The 19569-nt window shown below is 44.9% G+C and overlaps 1 protein-coding gene across 1 annotated transcript in view; it reads left to right on the top strand.

Annotated features, from left to right (window-relative positions):
- The window catches only part of ASAP3 (ArfGAP with SH3 domain, ankyrin repeat and PH domain 3), a 303602-nt gene that overhangs the window by 203455 nt on the left and 80578 nt on the right, over positions 1-19569 (top strand). Inside the window, exons 13-15 of the mRNA XM_069224120.1 lie at positions 952-1000; positions 14806-14984; positions 15442-15575. Of these exons, the coding sequence (XP_069080221.1) occupies positions 952-1000; positions 14806-14984; positions 15442-15575 (362 nt within the window). The remainder of the gene's footprint in view (positions 1-951; positions 1001-14805; positions 14985-15441; positions 15576-19569) is intronic.

Below are 19569 nucleotides of genomic sequence, written 5' to 3'. Positions count from 1 at the left end.
ACCCAGTGTACATCTGTTCGTGGCATCAGTCGCAGTAGATTCGCATGTGCCCACCCGCCTCCCCGGGAGCCTGTAGCAGTTTGGAAGTTACCTTCAATTATTTATATATGTATCATCTCAACCTTAAATAGGTGCATACTTAGTCACTCCATTGCATGGGCACTATTACTACAATTCAACTCCTACCTCACCCTCTGCGGGGAAAAACAATCGAAGATGGAGTCGACGCCCATGCGCAATGGAGACAAAAGGAGGAGTCACTCGGTCCCGTGACTCGAAAGACTTCTTCGAAGAAAAACAACTTGTAACACTCCGGCCCAACACCAGATGGCGAGCTATTGCAGAACATGCGAATCTACTGCGACTGATGCCACGAACAGATGTACACTGGGTAAGTGACATTTTCATTATTGTTGTTACACAAAATAAAAATGGATCAATACCAAGAAAATGGCTAAAATATAAACATGAATAAATACAGATGGGAATGTTAAAAAACGAAATACCATAAAACCGGGAGTACTAGTAACATTCGACCAAGTACATTCTTGTGATTGAAGGAAGGAGTGCATTTGGTCCTGTTAAAGTTTCCACTGAAAACTTTGTGCTTCTAACCTTTTACTAGAGAAGTATGGTGTACAAGGCAAGCATTGTGGTGGTGGATGGGAAGTTCTTAGACTGGACAGTGATTTTGTGCTGTGGTAGATTTAAAAGATGGCGGTCCTGCTGAAAACCAGTTTACACCCATCTGCAGTATGGACCTTTCCACTTAAGAGATGACAATTCTGCCTCCTTTGGTGCATGCCCAGTGGCACAGGCCATCTCTCTGCCTCCTACTTCTATGTGTATTAAAAAGTGCGCTGTAATACAAGGACACATGGAATTGTTGAATCTTTGTGAACCATTCCACTCATCCTAAATGTATCTGTGTCCATCTCTCTCTATCTTTAGACAATAGGACCTACCACTTCCAGGCAGAGGAGGAGCAGGAGTGCATTGTGTAAGTCACACATGATGAAATAACTAGATGCATTTATTTGTGAGCTTTTTGTCCTATGAAAGTGCGTAAGTAATTGATGAGGTGAGTGTGTGATAATTATAGGGTGCACTCTGTGGATTAAATAATTCTGGTGGAGATAGAATGTAACCGTCATGATACCCATCTCAAAATACTCATGCTATTGCCCATATGAGCATGAAATGTGTCCGTCTAAGTGAGATTTCACAGTGTGGCTTGTAGGTGTATGGTTGTCCCACAGAGCAAAGTCATCAGGTTGTTTGGGTGCAAGTTCATATTGGTGAACATTCGGTTCCAATAAGTGCTTTACCAATCAGCAAAATGCATGCATTTGTCATGTTACACAGCACAGACCATAGCAATTTCCCTGGAAGAGTGAGTCTCTCTAGTTTTGGCATTGGCTTGCTTAGATACATTGCACAGGCAACATCACTTTTGCTGTGGGACAGTGAGACTCCATGTGCACATGGGTGTACATATCTGGTAGTGACACTGGTGACAATAAGATTCCATCTGAGCGTGGATGTACAAGTCTGGCAGTAACTCTGGTACACTGTTAAAGTGTGAGACTAAACAATATCTGGTTAGCCCTGGTGCCCACGGAAGCAGAGCCTTAATACTACCTGGTGCACTGGAGAGGTGAAGTCTGAAACTTTGTAGGCTGTCGTTGGTAAAGTGCTATGTAACTACAGAGCAGCTGTGTACTCAAGGCAAAGGAGCAGCGTGAGGCTGTCCGAGTTGTACCTGAGACAGGGTTTGATGGATATAGAACATTAAAGGTATGATGCCTCTGGGGCACAAGTGCTCTACAAGTATGTTTGAGCTTTTGCGGTTATAGTGCAACATAGATACTGAGCTTCTGCAGCACCCTTTAAAACTGTGAGGCTTTTAAAGTGCTTCATTGCACTATGGCAAGTGTACAGCACATTGGCAATGTCCTTGTGTACAAGAAATAGTGTAAGACTGTATCAGCCCTCTTTGGAATCGAGCTAGATTGGTGTTTTTTTTATTTTTTTTAGTTTTAATTATTTTATTAAGAATATAGGGTGATACATAATATATAGAAATATACTTTCACAGCATTTTTATTTTTTTACAGCAAGTGGTTCCATTATAGAAATATAAACTTATACAATCTAACAGATGTTCCGGCTAATTGGTTGAAGGATTGTGAATAGACTTTTAAGAGAGAGTATGTAGAAGAGAGAGGGGAGCAAGGAGAGAGGTTAATCATGGGGTAAGAAAAAGATAGAGATGTCTTGTAAAGGAAGAGATAGGAGAAGAAGGTTGGGGAGAGGATTGATCAGTGGATAGGGGTGGATAGATGAATAAATGAATAGGTGAATAAGGGGGCCAAGGGCCCTGGAGCTAGACTGACAGGGCCAGAGTGTGAGTTGTTCCATTGTTCCCCATCTAATGTGAGTTTTCGCATGGAAATGGACAGTGTAGCACATGTACCTAAATTGTTATGATATGAGGCCGAGTAGAAGTAGAGGGTCCAACACCTGAGGAAAGATAGCACCAGGAAAGGAGTGAACAAAACAAAGTTGTCCATGGGGGCATACAAGTTGAAATGGGTTTGTTTAAAGAATGGGTTCTTCTTATATATGTTAAGTTATCAGACACTAGTCGAATGAGAGGGCAAGGAGAGGTGTCTGGTTGCTCTGTCCGAGGTCCAGAGCGTTTGTCAAGGCGGGAGATCTAGGGAGTAGAAGAAAAGGAAAAGAGAGAAAAGGGGAGAGAAGATAAATGGGAAGAGGGGGAGAGCAGGAGGGGGGAGGAAAGGGAACTGAAAGGTTCCGAGAGGGCGGCTGATGCTCATCAGCCGTTGACCATTGACCATCCGCCAGCTGCTTCATGGTCTTGTCAGGCAGGGGCACCAGACTTCCGCGAATAGTACCGCTTGATCCTGCAGGTTATAGATTACTCGCTCGTGGGTGGCAGTTTGGAACATGGCTGTCATCCATTCTGTCGGGGTAGGGGCAATACTGGACCTCCAATGCCGGAGTATGCATATTTTGGCTGTGGCAATTGCCGTATGAAGTAACCTTTTATGTGCTTGTGATAGGGAAGGATACGGGCGTGTATCGTGTAAAAGAATAAGTGATGGCAGAGTCGGACTTGGTATCTGTATGAAGTCTATCAGGGAGTGGCGTACCACCTCCCATAAGGGCTGTATCGTCGGGCAGTGACAGAGGATATGAAGTAAATCGCAATGGGGTTCTATGCATCTCCAACATTTCGCGTGCGGCATCAAGCATGCTCCGTGGGCTCTGCGCCATGCAGTGTTTGCAGCCGTGAGGATGGGGTTAGATAAGGGGGGTAATCAGCGTATACCCCTCCCATCTTTGTATACTGTCCTCTTAGGAGTTTCTCTGTGGCTACCCATTGCGGTGGGTCTGGTGTATCTGGGAGTGTATACACTCACTAGCTGTGACAGTTGTAAGGCTAATAAGTATTGTTCTACTGAGGGCAGACCTAGGCCTCCATAGGGTCGTCGTGCCAAGATTGTTGCAGGTTTCAACCTTGGGCGTAAGGAACCCCAGACGACGGTCCTTATGGATGCATCAATCAAGCGGAGCAAAGAGAGGGGTACCAGTAAGGGGAGCAGGCCTAATACATATGTAAAGCTTGGTAGTGTAACCATTCTGACTGCCTGTGTCCTGACCCACATGGACAGGCCTAATAGCGACCGTTTGGCAAAGTCCTGTTTCATCTTGGATATAAGAGGGTCTAGGTTGTCCCTGAGCATGTGTTCCAGGCCTTGATTAATAAACATTCCTAGGTATTTAAGGCGGGTCGGGGTCCATTTAAATGGGAGACCATGTATTGCGGCTCTCGTCGTTATGCAGGATAGTGGTAGTGCTTCGCTTTTGTCCCAGTTTACCTGATATCCGGATAGGGGTGCAAAGCCCTCTATGGTAAAGAGCAGTGCTGGTATGGAGGTTTCTAGATCGGACAGGGTTAACAAAATGTCGTCTGCGTAGAGATAAATTTTGGATAAGCCCCCGGTTATATGGATACCTTTTATCTGTTGGGAGTTCCGTATGGTAGCTGCCAGGGGTTCCATGGCCAATAGGAATATGAGCGGTGACAGGGGACAGCCCTGGCGTGTGCCTCTTCCGATAGGGAATGGATCTGATAAAAAGCCCCCACAATTAACCTGTGCCGTGGGGTGGTCATACAATTGACGTACTTTGGAAATAAATTGTTCTCCAAGGCCAAAGTGCTTCATGGTAGTAAACAGATAGGACCATTCAATGCGGTCAAATGCTTTCTCTGCATCTAGAGATAGGGCTAGGGCTTCTTCAGGTAATTGTAGAGATTCCAGTAGTGTATGGTAGAGAGTATGCATATGGTTTCTGGAGGTGCGGCCCGGTACGAACCCCACCTGGGTATTGTGGATCAGAGACGGTATTACCTTGCGTAAGCGTGCTGCTAGGACACTGGCTAGGAGTTTAACATATCCGTTCAGAAGGGAGATAGGACGATAGCTGCTGCAGAGAAGGGGATCCCTCCCTGGCTTAGGCAGGACGACAATCGTGGCCTTGTTAGACAAAGCGCCCAGGGAGCCTTCCTGACATGCTTCCGTTAGTGCTTCGTGTACTGGCGTGATTGCCTCTTCCCCGGCCCATCTATAAAATTCCACAGGGAATCCATCCTCTCCCGGAGATTTATGGTAGGGGAGGTTTGTTATGACTTGCGTTATTTCTTCCCTGCTTATATCACCGTCTAGAAGGGCTCTGCCTGCCTCCGACAAACGAGATAGGTTAGCCGCTTTAAGGAATGCCTCCGTCTGTGTCTGATCAGTCGCTGTTTCAGGGGTATAGAGATGTCGGTAGTACATGGCAAATTCATTCACAATGTCTTGCGGGCGGGTCAGTACTGCACCTGAGGAAGATGTTATGGCTGGAATGGCAGAGGCAGCCTCTCTTTGTCGGAGCTGAGCTTCTAGGAGACATCCTGCTTTCTCTCCTTGTTCGTAATGGCGGTCGGGTAATTTTTGCAGTGCACATTCCACCTTAGATGTATAGAGTTCATTGTGTGCCATTCGGGCCTGTTCTAAGGAACAGCGCAGCCTAGGAGACTGTTGGGCAGTATATTGTTTAGTGAGGTTCTGAATTGTGGTTTCTAAGGTAGTTTGGCAGGCTATTCTGTCCCTTTTGGCTAATGCTGCGTCCCGCATCATATTCCCTCTCAGGGTCGCCTTTGCCGCTGCCCATAGAACCCTTTTGGAGGTGACAGTACCCGTATTCTCGGTCATGTATGTGGACACGTGGGCTCTTAATTGCTCCTTCCCTTGGGGGGGAGCGGTATCTGTGTATGGCGAGGCGCCATGGTTTTCAGCCAGTGGGGGATAAACCTACCTGGACCATGATTAGTATTGGGGAGTGGTCTGAGAGACCACTGTCTAGGATACAGGTGTCCAGCATGTGAGGGATTACAGTGTGTGATACCAAAAAATAGTCCAGGCGCGATTGGGTACCATGGACAGAAGATAGAAAAGTATATTCCTTATCTTTTGGGTGTTGTATTCTCCAGCAGTCAACTAGACCGACATCCGTAGTTAGGTCTGTCAGAAGTGCCCTGTCATGATTGTTGCCTACATCAATGGGGCCTGTCCTGTCCGTTATGGCGTCTTGGGCGAGATTCCAGTCTCCCCCGATTATATAACGAGTAGTTCCGATTTCTGTCAGGAGGCGATTTAGCTGTAGGAGGAATGGGCGCTTTGAGCCGGTTGGTGCGTAAACGGAGCCCACGCATAAGAAGGTATTCCCCAGTTTTAGTTTGGCAAATATATATCTTCCTTCTACATCGTTCCATGTTTGAATGATTGTGATCGGAAGGGATTTACGCGTTATTATCGCCAATCCGCATTTGCTGGGCGTGCTGTTTCCAGGCTCTTGGTTCACTGGGCAGCAGCTGAAAGCAACCTTCCCTACCCAGTCCCATTTAAGTTTACTGGATTCCAGAATGTCAGGGTGGGTTTCCTGGATCAGGGCGATATCTGCTTTTTTGGATTGAAGATAGAACAATATATTTTTCCGTTTAACATAACTCGTCATGCTATGTACGTTCCAGGAGAGAATCCGTAATGGTTGTGTCGCTTGGGAGACGTTCCACGACATTCTGGGTGGTTGTGTAGAGTCACACTTGTTTCGGGGTTGGCGCTGGCGGGAGGGGGGGCTACCTCAGCTGTTAGGGTGGGAGTTATGGTTGTTATGGTATAATGGCTTGTGTGGGGGCAGCTGGCGGAGGCCGGGAGTGCTCTCTAGAAAAGGGGAAGAGAAGGAGGTGGGAGTAAAGGAAGAGAAAACAGAATAGGTAGACAAAGAGCCGGGGGGAATGTAGAGGAAAAAGGAGAAAAGAAAAGAGAAGAAAGGAGAAGAAAAGCAAAGAGAAGGATGGGGAGTGTAAAGTTCGATATATATATTAAGATTAATGAAATAACGATAAAGGGTGCTGAAAGAGGAGATAAGGAAGAGAGGGATGGGGAAGCTAGGAGTCCAGCCTCCTTATTAATTAGATCTGTAAACGGTGGGTCCGGTTCCTCTCGGAACTCACGTGCCGTCGGGGTGGTCCTTGCCGGGGAGGCGAGGAGGAGGGGGGCTACAGGCAGCCGGCTGTCGATATGACGATGGTGAGCAGAAGTGGAGGGTTCACGATTGTGTATAGAGATGGGTCTATTTGACGGCGAATGATGACAATTGTAGTGTTTATATAGCTAAGGTGTTTACCGGTTTGAGATAGAGAGTAGTTGCCGCGCCTGGGTGATACTGCCGTGAGGTATTATTGGTCGTGCAGGAGAGTTGGTAAGAAAGGAGGGGGAAGAGGTTGATGCAGGTTGATGCTTAATGTGTGATGCTTAATGCATGATGGTGCAGGGGGTGTGGAGTGTGTTGTGGGATTGTAAGGTAGTATTGTAAAGGTAAGGACAGAGTAAATGGAAAGAAGAGGATAGATAGGTGGGGGAAGCTGGAGCGTGGGAGGAAGGAGGTGGGCGGGACAATATAGTTCTAGTACAGGCGAAGGTACCTAGAGGTGCAGATATAGTACATCCTGAATACTTCTTTTCATCTTTAACGTCACTTTAACACATACTACAACATTTCTATAACCTGTTAATTCTAATAACATAATATGTCCTAATGCCTTATCACACTGTTATATTATTAACTGTTAAACTAGTTGTCAGGCTATTTATCGCAGAGTGGGTAATGAGGGCTGCCGAGCCCTAGGCTATGCGAGGGCAATGTGTGTCTCTCACTCCATTATAAATACCTTGTTATGTATTATTACATCAAAATACTATAAGGTGGAATGTATTCAGATATTGGCAATTTACTAGTTTAGCATGTGATACCATCATGATCGTCCTGTCCTGTTTGGGGGTTACGGGTGTTGGCGATAGTTAGTCTGGGGACAGGTGCGCGTGTTCAATGGGGGTAATTAACAATTTATGTTGTGATATTGTACTATGGTACATCATATCATATTATATTATGTTATATTATATTGTATTATATTATGTTATATTAGAGGGGGTACTAATGTACATTGGGTTGTGTTGTGTATCCCAGGGTTTGGGTTAATTTATCTTTGTTTGACCTGATCTCGGCCCCCGGGATAGTTATGGAGGTTAATTAGTTCCGGTATCGGCGTAAATCTTATGTGTTGCATGTTTGGGCAAGTTTAGGTTGTACTGTATTGCTGGCTGCTATGGGGTATTCTGTAGTACGGTGAGAGCGGGTCAGTTTCTATAATAGTTATTTGATATCCCTTGTGCAGTATTGTAAAGCCAGGTCATGACTCTTATGTAGCTTACGGGAGACGGTGGATTCTAGTCAATACATTGGTGTGTGTACTCTGTCTTGCACTAAAAACAAATTACAATTTACTTGATAGTTTCACATTATAAGACCTTATATTGTATTATGGTGAACATGGGCTTGTTAATCGCCTGACTTTAACCACACCAACGACCTTAAACAGTTATGGGAAAAATACACATATATGATCTGAATAGGTACTCATCCGTCCTCGGCGGCTGTATTTCGATTTTCAAGCAATTGTCTCTCATATACACAACATCGCGTCACCTTCTCAAGAAGATGCAGTCGTTGGTTTTAAAGGGGAGCGAGATTTGTCTTTTTCCAATAGCTGAGTGTGGGTTGCTACGGCATGTAAGACCTGACCCCTGTCATCATGCTATCTGGCCAGCCTCTCCATGTCTCTGCCTCTTTGACTGGCTTCAGTGTCATATAGGGCCGTATTCGCTTTCTCCTTTCCTGAGGGGAAGTTTCCGTTACCTTCATTGTCCCCTGTGATATGGTGCTGGCAGTTTGTGCTAGTGGAGTTCATAGGTTGGGATTGGAAGGAGAAAAGGAAGAGTCTCATTTCTTCGGGATTGTAAAAGTCCTTGGATACTCGGTTTTTGGTAACCCACATTCTTGCAGGGTCGAAGAGGCCATATTTCATCTCCAGCTGGCGAAGCCGGGGTTGTAGGGCTAGAAAGGCCTTTCTGCATTCATTGGTCTCCTTGGAATAGTCAGCAGTTATTTGGATGTCATGCTGATCTACTCGGAAAGGACCATGGCTGCGCGCCGCTTGGAGTATTTGACAGGTTTGGTTATGCCGTAGCAGGCATGCAATGATTGGTCGGGGCCTTGAGGAGTTGTCGGAGCGTTTTGGGCCTACTTTGGAATTCTAGCGGTGGGTCGAAGTCCAATTAGGTCAGTTTTGAGAGGGTGGAGCTCAAAAAGGCCTGCATATCTGTGCCTTCTTAGTTTTACTGGATACCAAGTAGGCGAATGTTATCTCTCTGACTTCTGTCCTCCATGTCTGTTAGTTTACTCCTAAGGTAGAGGAGGTCTTGTTCTCTGTCCTGAGACGCGGTAGCCTGTGCTTCCAGTGATCCCATTGGAAGCCTGCAATGTCAGATCGCATGGATTTGGTCTCCAGTGTTAGTAAAGTTATAGATGGGTCCATACCCTCTATGCGGCGACTGACAGTGGTGATCTCCTGTAGTATCCGGTCCATAGTTGTGGATTGGTCTTTGTCAGACATCGTGGTAGGCTCAGTTGGAGGTGGCTATATGTGAGGGCCTGTCGTTGTAGGGGTTAGGCGTTTGTGATGGAGCGCTTCTGAAAATAATAGCTGTCGTGCCGGTTTGCTGGCGGATTTATGGTTCGGTTTGCCACTGGGCATCGCCTCAGCGTTCTGCAGAGGCTGCCCAATTAAAGCCCGGGTTTTCCTTCCTCAAGGTCCGATAGGGGCATAAGTTTTCTGTGTCAGCCAGTTCTTGTTTCTATTCCGTCTCTCCCTTTTTTTTAATTTTTCCCCTTTTGTATCTGTTTCCGCCTATTTATTTATTGTTCCCCTCTTTCCTTTTCCCCCTTTATTTATATCCAACTAGCGTCTGTTGCGGGTTGTGGCAATCTGTCATTGTCATCGGGCAGGGGGAGAGGTTACAGCAATAAAGGCTCCGCTGTAGTGGAGTCGATGCAAGGCCTGCTATAGTCCAGAGTGTTAGGAAGGCTATGTCCTCTATTTGCCGTGTGTAACTCTCCTGCGATTGGGGTGGATTGCCAGCTGTCCAACCTGGTTGTGGGTATGTATGACTGTGCTATCCGTCCGTCATCGCCAGTATCCCCCTGGCACGTGTGGGTTGCGGTGAAGGCTCCTGCTTCTGGGCCTAAGTGTCTTGGGTGGGAGGAGAGAGGTAGGTGATGATGAGGCCCACCTCGGTGTTCTAGCTTGGATCACCTGCCCCTTGGGTAGCTTTCTTTTCCATGTATCTTTTCGTGTCTTCTTGCCTCGTCTTTCCTTTGTTGTTATTCCATCTTAACAGTGGGCATTTTTAGTACACTCCCGTTGTCCTCTGGTCCCCCCCCCCTTTTTTTTCCCTCTTTTCCTCCTGTTCTTTCTTTTTTCTTTTTTTTGTTTCCCCCTTCTTTTTATTTACAATTTATAATTTCATTGTCGTACTCCTTCTTTTCTCGCCTCCCTCCGATATGTCCTGTGGGGAGAGGGGTATAGGATGTTTGCCCCTCTCTGAATGCGATTAATTTACTTGTCCTTCTTTTCCTCGACCTCCTGTCCCTCTGCTCCTCCGGCTCCTTCTGTTCACCTCTCTCCTCCTGCTCCCTCCGCCCCCTTTGGTTCTTCTCTCTCTCTGTTTCCTCGTCTCCTCTCCTTTCTTCCCCTCCGCTCTTCTCTTCCTTCCTCCTCCCCTGTTCTTCCCCTCTCTCCTTCTTCTTTGTTGGTATTGTCTGCTTTCTGGGAGGGGAGGAGGGGGGGTTGGACTCAATATCCCAGTGGAGGGTTATCAGCAGTGTTGTACAGTGTCTCACGTCGTTGGAAAGGAGGGGGGGGGAGCCGTACCTCAACTGCCGATGGTTTTCTCTCGCTGAAAAGGCTTCTCCGCCTCAGGCTCAAGAGACGCGGCCCAGCCTCTCTAATGGAGCCTCTGTCCTCACTTTGTTCGTCGGAGGGCCCCCAGCGTTTCGATTGGTTTCCCTGCCACGGGCCGGCAGTCCGAGGGCAGAAAAGGACCTCCGCAGTTCTCGCGGCTCTCTAGGCTGCCCCGCCGCCTCTGTAGATGCGCCGGCCGCGGCTTTCAGGTAGCGCGACTGCGCCCCCCGGGCAGGCCTTCTTTGCCGGGGACGAGTCGCGAGTTACAGGCCCTCGGACTCGCATTTAGAGGTTCTCCTGGCACGGGTCGGGAGCACGACAGCTGTAGAGGGGGTTAGCGTACAGTAGTTTCTCCGGCTGTCTCCGCACACCCGCCACCCCCCCCGGAATCGCCGCGGCACAGAGCTCGCACTCTAGGCTGCCACTTGCTTTGTGGCCTGGCCACGCCCCCTAGATTAGTGTTGAATGCTAGAAGTGGACATGCTGCTCTAAGCTGTCTGGGGCATAGGAGCTTCGCTTTGTGCTCTGAGACACACCAGGGTTGGTCCCTGTTGCACCAAAGACGTCTGTTGAGTATTGTCTCTGCTTGTCCTAATGTTACATGAGTATAGAACATTAGCACTGTGTTGTCTATGGTGCTCTAGACCAAAATGAGGCTGTTTGATCTTTAACTGACTTCATTAATGTCGGGCTTTGGTAGTGCCTAGCAGTGCTGTGAGCTGCAGGAGCTCTGCAAGGCACTATCACGAGTACAGTGCTTAGACAGTTGCTTTATTTTTGTGCTGAAGTTTGAGAATGCAGCAGCCCTTCTTGGAATAGCACTAGAGGTGTCCCTAATATTAAAGTGCACTGGAAGATTCTGTGCATGTGGAAGCTTTGCTGTGCAATGTTATAAGTATCTGATCCACAGCTTGAACACAATAGTCCGCAGGTGTGGGAGCTTTGACTGGCACAGCCTAACAGATTCAGAGCATTAACAGGGCTGTTGCCGGACCACAGCATTATGAAGGTGCAAGGGCCAGTCTTATTACAGTTGTACCTCAGTACTAAACATTAGAAGGGTAACTGGTGCACCACAGTATGCTGCAGGTTTCGAAGCAATGAGGGGCATAGTTTCCTGTGGGTATTTTAGCAGTATGAGCCTGCAGAAGCTGTATATGGGATCTGGTTTTATGGATGCCCACCTCTGAAAATGCTGCTAGTGCACTGAGCCATAAATACCACACGAGCTGCGGCTGGCATGGGGTTACATGAGTAGAGAGAATCAGCAGTACCTCTGTCTATTGGAATGGTGCGAGGCTGGCAGAGGACTAGATGCATACATAGCTTTACCACTCACACTGGTGCATCATAACAGCGCAAGACTGAAGATGCTCTATATGATGCAGGATTATATCCGTGCAGGACACCAGCTGGGCATTTTTCTTGCATTATAATAGTATAATTCAAAAGAACTGCTCCATGTGCTGGGTGTATGGGGGCACAGTTTCAAAAAGATACTGAGCAGTCAATCATTGTGGGTGATGTTTCTGTCATATAGTTACACAGCAATGGAGAGTTAGCTGTGCTTGATGTGCAGTGACATGAGGCTGTATATGCTTTGGCTACCACAGGTATAGAGGAGTACTTTTCGGATGCACTGATGCATCAGAATAGTGTGATGCCGAAAGAGCTTTGTCTGGCACAGTGTTGCATAGGAAAAGAGCGTAATCAGCAGATTTTTTCAGGGGAGTGTTATGAGACTGCATGGGCTGGGGCATTAGACCACATTACCTTGTCAAGGCCAGGCCGAAGCTGTAGAAAGCATGAATGGAACTGACAAACTGACATCAGCGATATAACACCACCCTCCTCAAAGATGCATAGAACAACGAATACTCAGTCACCCTCAGCAGCAAGCTTCAAGTCTGGCAACAACTAGTCAACAACAGAGAGCCAGTAAAAAAGTGAGTGGGAGAAGATCAAAGAAAAAGTGACAAATCTGCCAGGAGGTACTGGGTCCCAAGAAACAGCCGCTTGAATAACGGGGATGCGCTGAATCCAGGGGGCTCCATTCCCCAGAGGGCCTTGGTCTTTCTCTCACATGTGCAAATGCCAAACAGGATATGTGCAGGTAAGTGTGACAATGGGAATGAACCCAATGGAATTTAGTCCGGGGTTAGGATAAGTCCCATGTTAGCATGTAATGAAAGGAAACATCTCTAAAATGATATCAGATTGGGTGGGATCAGTTCCCTGGGGACTAGTGAGGGGCAGTGCCTCCAGATTGTTACAAGTGGGCTGTCCAGAAATTGTATGTTGGAGAAGGCCATTGATCCCTGTGATTGGGCTGAATCCAGAAATGGTTTGATTAAAATTCTGCCCTGGAATGTGCCCTGGATTAGTTCCAAGTTGACTGATGTAGAATGAGGGCAATTTATATATAGGTACGATGTTTGTCTTTTCCAGGAGACTTGGAGTCTAAATCCTGTTTTTAGAAATGGGTTTACATCATTTTGTACTAATGCAACACAGTTATCTATGGGGAAGACCCTTGGGGGGGACCTAGCAATTTGGATCAGGACAGATTTGCAGTGTGCCATTAGGACTCTACCTGTCAAATCCATGGATCCGCTGGTGGTTAGTGTGGACTTCCATGCTGGCAATACTCTGTTGCGTACAATCAGGTGGATGGACATGGATAAAATGAGGAAACTAAAGTTATAAGTATACTTGAGGAATTCCTTTTAAAGCACAATGGAAAAGGCAAGGTTATAGTGACTGGAGATCTAACCTCCACCTTTGGACCACTAGTGTTTGCTCCCATAGAATTAACAGCTTATCAGGGGGAAATTCCTTCCTTCGACCGCCCAGCAGTAAAACGGATGGCAAGAGCAGCACAATTACTTGCAGTGTCTTTAAAATGTGATCTTAGAGTCACAAATGGGAGAACCAGGTCTGGCACTGAGGGCAGACACACATTCAATAGGCCGGGCCATTCTAGTCAGATTGATTATTTTTTTAATTGACCTGAATCTTAGGCCATTTGCATACGATATGTCTGTAATTGATAGTGCTGATAGTGATCATACTCCCCTTAGCCTGTCACTGTTTATCAGATACTCCCGAAGCCCGAGTTAGTGTACTATTAGAGAATGCTGTATTCACTAACTGTGGGAAGGCAAATAGGTGGGAGTGAGTTGAGAGGCATTCAGAGGCCCTGGGACAGGTAGTTAGCAAAGTTTAGGAGCAGACAGAGAAATTGGATAGCTTATGCGTAGGGGAGAGAAAGTTGGTCCTGGATGAAGCCCACAAAGCTCTCTTCCTTGCTTTTAGAGACCTGGTGCAGTACAAAAAGTGTGTCGTCAAGAATGAGAGGGAAACTCCTTGGTACAACAAAGCTTGTGTCATAAATAGTGTCATTGCATGCATGCACTACATCCACCACCAAACAAATGCAAACGTGGCCCTTCCATACCCATTTACTCAATGACTGAGCGCTTCGCCCTTAACAATTACATTAACCACTCTAAAACATTGAGCCATTGAACAGTTGCCCTCAATCAGTATTCATTATTCACAGAAATTCCATTAGTTAAATTCCATTAGTTAATTGCAAACTTACTCTTCATTTATTCCAACTTGAACTGGTAGAAAATGTTCTTGATTTGTTCAAAGTCTGGCACTAGGATAAACTAAATATGCTGCTGGAAAATCCCTTCTACGTGTTGTAATTAATGTTCCAAAAATGTGTAATTCAACATTTCTGTAAAATTTGTGTAGACTATTACAGATCATGTCCCCCCTTTTCCAGTTCTTTACGTGGTGATCCTCCAGTTTACCTTTCATTAACTGATTGTGGCTCGGTGGTGATTTGATAAGTGCTGTGTGAGAGTTTGACAGTATGTGATATGCATCGATTAGGTTTCTGACTTTAATTCTTTGGTGGATGCACTAGATAGTGTGTGGTTTGCATACCTGATGCTATATTACACTTGTGCCTTGTGGTATGTGTTGCACTGCGCTGGTGGTTGTTGTGTTAGTCACCTTGCAAACATGTTGGTTGTGCTCTGTGATGTATGGATCTTAGTTGTGCAATTGCCTGACAATAGAAAATATGTGTGCAAGCACAATGTAGGCTTGATTGGTAGCTTAATAGGTTTGTGCCTTAAAATATGTGGTATATTTACCTGGCTGAATCACATGTGCATACCTGGCAATATGTTGGTCACAGCTGTTTGGGCGATGATATGACTCTTGGTGCCATAATTTGTAAGTGTTTGGTGGTTTGTATGTCCATAGCTGTATTTAATGTGCCCCGCCATCAATTATTATGTCATGTTGTTATACAAAATATAGTGATTTCACAATCAAGCTGTCCATTCTTTGTCTAGGTGGGTGTCTGTGTTACAAAACAGCAAAGATGAGGCCCTGAATAATGCCTTCAAAGGTGATGTGGGGAACAGTAGTAGTACCGGCATGGACAGCAGCCTCCAGGAGCTCACCAAGCTTGTCATTGCTGAGGTTAAGAACCTGCCAGGGAACCAGCATTGCTGTGACTGTGGTGCCCCAGGTAGGCATAATCCTGTACCCATGCACAGCCTGGCGATAAGCCAAAACACGGACTGCATGCTCAAACATGGGCAAGAGGGAGGCCACTCACCCTACTCAGGGTCACATACACAGACCTAAACATTTACACAGACCACACACCAAAATGCACACACAGATTGCATCCCCAATCAGACCCACAGAGCACAGCCACAAGTGTGTCCAAAGACTAGATGCCCACATGGAACCAAACCTGGAATATGCCTGCCTAGAGAAATCAAGACAGTTAAGGACAATTCACTCCTGTCAAATACCTTGCGTGGGAGCGTTGGAAGCTCCACAGCTGGTGCTAACCCTCCTTCCCAATGGAGAGTTGTTTGTTTTAAATTAATGTCAATACATTTCAGTAGACTTATAGCTAAACTTTGCGATGATTCTTGGAGGTGGTTCCCAGTGGTGATAAACTTGTTGTCTTTCAGATCCCACCTGGCTTTCAACGAACCTGGGGATCCTGACGTGCATTGAGTGCTCAGGGATTCATCGAGAGCTGGGGGTGCATTACTCCCGCATTCAGTCTATCACCCTCGACCTCCTCAGCACCTCAGAGCTGCTGGTACGTGTCTGTGAACGTCCCGTGATGCTTTTATTGTCTCCTAATGTTCTTTCTGACTCTGTATTCAATTTGTTGGCTCACGTTTTCGTCCCACTCTCATGTCAAATTTGATAGCTTTTAATTACCAAGGCCTCTCTCTCTTTAAGCTGATATTATTTTGCTTTTAAAACATTATATCTGAACTTAAGGGGCACCTAGAGAAGACTACAATATCTAACCAGAGATTCTGGTAATAGCCAAAAGTGCCATGTAGCAAATTGTCACAGGGAGATTTTATAAGCCAGTGCCTCCAAAAGGCTAGTGCTGCTGCAAAAGTCTTTGCACTTGCCAGATCAGAGGACAAGAAAGATGTACCAGAAGACTGGGTTGGTACATTTGTTTTTCATGCATTGAACACATATTTAAGCCGATGCTTTGTATATTAAATCTAAAATTCTTGGTGTCCATGAATTTACGTTTGCAGCCTCACTCACCTTTGCACCAAATCCATTCTAAGAATTGGAATTCACAGTGTCCAACTTGTGAAATCAGCTTATTGTAATTACCCTTTAAATACATGCACACCAGACACATAGGCTTGATACAAGATTAAAAATGATATACATATTTTAAGGTAGCTTTTGGGTCCGTACAAAACTGTATTTCTGTTTGCAGCACACACTTACATATAAACCAAAGCAGAAAAAGACATTAAACTGATTTTTAGAGCTGTGCATTTTGCTGTGGGCAACACTTTTCATAAAGGAGATATGCATATTTTTGGAGGGCCTCAGAAATACTGTGCAGCCTTACCCTTTTTGCATAACTTGGAAGCTCGTTTCTCAATTATGTGTTCACTGTATTAATTTACAGAAAGAAACAAACAATTATGCACCCATCCCTTAGTTATTCATAGGCGCTTGCTACAAATAAATAGTCCCATGGACTTGCTGGCTCTGACAGGCTCCATTGCCCTCATTACACAAGGATTACATTACTGGCCACCATATGTAAGATTACCAGCAGTGATCACCTCATGCATCTGACAGGGTTGCCAGCAGTAATGTCAAAAGGCTTTGTCAGTTTGAAATGTTTCTACCTAGTTAAAACATGTCAGCCACAGCTGCAATGCCCCCCGGCACGAAAGTAACAATGTTAGTGATAAGTCCCCCCAGGCGATTTATCACTCAAAAATCAGCTTATAAGCCCTGAAAATGCACACTTCTTCATCTTAAATACACAATTTTGGCATACACATATTAATTCAACCAAGCAAAAAGTTACAGTGCAGCAGGCTGGGATGCACACAGGCAAACTAATTACAGATAGCTGGGGAGCTACTCATTAGAGAAGCTTTGTCTGGAACTTGAATGGGAATCTGTTCAGAGCTCTGCTATGTGCACCACAGCTCCTGGAAGCTGTAGATGCTGAAAAAAACACTCCCAACCAAGGGAATCCCTCCCTCAGACCATAGGTGGAGCCTATTGCACACATTACAGCTCTTCTCCAGTACTGGAGCATATTAGGTGTCTTACATTTCAACTAGATTCTTCCATACGTTATCCATTCTGTGCAATTGTGAGCCAGGATCCTGTGTTTCCATTTGCCGGGTCTAAACTATTGGTACACAAATTAGTCTTTTGGTGTAATTTGACATTTATTCTGGTAATAATTTATTGTACTTATTGTTTCATGTTGTCATTGGTGTCAAACATTGTATGCCAGCACTACCCGTAGCCATCAAATTTGCTAATTATCCTCTTCTAAGATTTTTCAAAACTTGAGACCTCTGCCTCCTGCCACGACGCTGTACTGTATACATTTGCATACACTGCACATTGGGCACCCGCGGGATCATAGCGCCGCCAGCCAACAGACATGTGCCCTTAACGAATCAGAACGTATGCCAATTCTTACATTCAGTGTTATGCCCTGGTGCAGTGAGAACCCCACTATGCCTAATTGAGTCTTTGATTTTTCCAGAAATGTGCCCCTTGATAAAGAGGTGACAGGCCACATTGCTGCGTCTTCCTTTTCCACTTCGTGCCCTTAGAAAAAGAGTAGCAAGATGCACATACTTTAATTATGCAAATCGATGCATGCATCTGCATTAAATGCAGGAATCAACACTTCTGCTTTCTAGGACACTGTTGCACTTCTTTGCTGCCATGTTTTGACATCGATTAAAATGATATAAAGGAATAAAAGTTCACATTTATGATCATATTACTGTGCAAAATAGTATTGTTTTGACTATATTTGAAGCCTGATAGAGATCTAAAATGGCTTCAGTAAGGAATTGTGAAATAGATGACGTAATAATAAACAATAATAAAGAACAATACACCGGAATACCATTAGTACTAGGTGGTGACAGGATAGCTAGAATGCCCAACCAGTTAAGGAATGCCACATGAATAGATGAAGAGGATAGTGCTTTTTTTTATCCAGTTTCTTTTTGTGTCCTTGAACCCATTTATACAAAGTTTAAAACAAGCATTCACATGGAACATGTGTTCAAAAAAATATACAATGAGACAGTAAAGAATCTGTCAGGATTCAGTCGTTAAAATGAAAACCAGTATCAAGTAGTTGCTATCATTTCATCCAAACTGAATTTATTTTTAAACCGGAAAATGCAATTTTAATGAGAAGAATTATGAAAATTTACTGCCAAGTGCCCAAAACCCCAATTGAAAGAAACATAACCAAAAGAATAATTGTGACGGAGTATGTTTAATATAGGCATATTGGTATTATCAGACAGCCATAGCCAATTATAACACTGGGGAAAATTCCTGTAATGTTATTTCAAACAATGGTCTGTCTATAGAGATGTCAACGGCGTTCCAACCGCATGGGACCATTGCATACATTTTCCATATGAACACTTATTTAAACTTTGTGTTAATGCCCATTTTTACACGGACATTTGGGTCTCTCTTGTTTTGGAAAATATACCTGAACCCTTTTATGACATTGAAGATCCTTGTAAGAGAGGTGCAGTTATACCTCAGTGGTTAAGAGAGTCTACCTTACATATTGTCAACAGCCAAACTCAAACCTATTGACCAGCAAAGACACACAATTCTTAGAGGTAATCTATCTTGACCAGTTGATTACTTTATGATTGATAATTAGGCTTTCTCTAAGTACTGAAAGAACTTTAAGGTTTTACTTTCAGAAGGCTCTGATTACCTCTCAGCAATGGTGTCCCTCCGTTGGAGCCCTACGTGGCATGGGTCAAGAAAACTCCCTGAGCGGGTCTCATTTGGACTCCCGGTCTCTAGAAGCAAGAAAAAACAGAGTACTAATAGGGAAAATACAGTTCTTCCTTAATGTCCCAGAGATATCCTCATTTTAAGATGTGGTTAGTCCCTAAAACCTAACACTCAGTTCGCTTTGGAAAGTACTGTAGTTTGAGTGTCCATACGATGCTCTAAGCCCCATTGGGGAACTTCACATCAGAACATCTCCAGAGTGACATAAAAGGGGCAGCTAAAGATAGATATTACTGTGGAACATCATGGTGGAGGCTGATACACTCTTAACCCTGATCAAATTGCAAAAGTTTGAGACTACCTGGAACCTTAATTGATCCTGTCTGGGCACTGGTTGACAGACCCTTGGTCAGTCTTAATTTGCGCATCAATGCTCTTGGCACTGGAGAAAGCTGTCAGTGGATATGTAAATGTGACCCTTGCTGTTTATGCTTTGGATTTGTGGAAGACCAAAACATTGCTTAGCCCACTGCGGTGACCAGTGTTGAACCGGGAAACTATTAAAACAGAGGTTTAGATACCTTATTGCAAGGTTGCTGCAAAGTGCTTTAAGTCGAACAGCCCCATTAGACAAAATTGGTTATAAGGCCAATGTTCTATCAAAACTATCACATATACACACAAACCTATGAGGTCATATGTTGGCTACAGAAGGTACAGCACCTTCTATCATGTCTTAAATTCTTTTTTTCTTACATAAAAAAACACTAATCTTCTTTGAAGTTATAGTTTGA

Source organism: Pleurodeles waltl, chromosome 3_1 (assembly GCF_031143425.1).
Source record: "Pleurodeles waltl isolate 20211129_DDA chromosome 3_1, aPleWal1.hap1.20221129, whole genome shotgun sequence".
NCBI classification, from domain to species: Eukaryota; Metazoa; Chordata; class Amphibia; order Caudata; family Salamandridae; genus Pleurodeles; species Pleurodeles waltl.
Note: the sequence above shows the minus strand (reverse complement) of the source record. Positions and strands in the feature narration are given on the sequence as shown.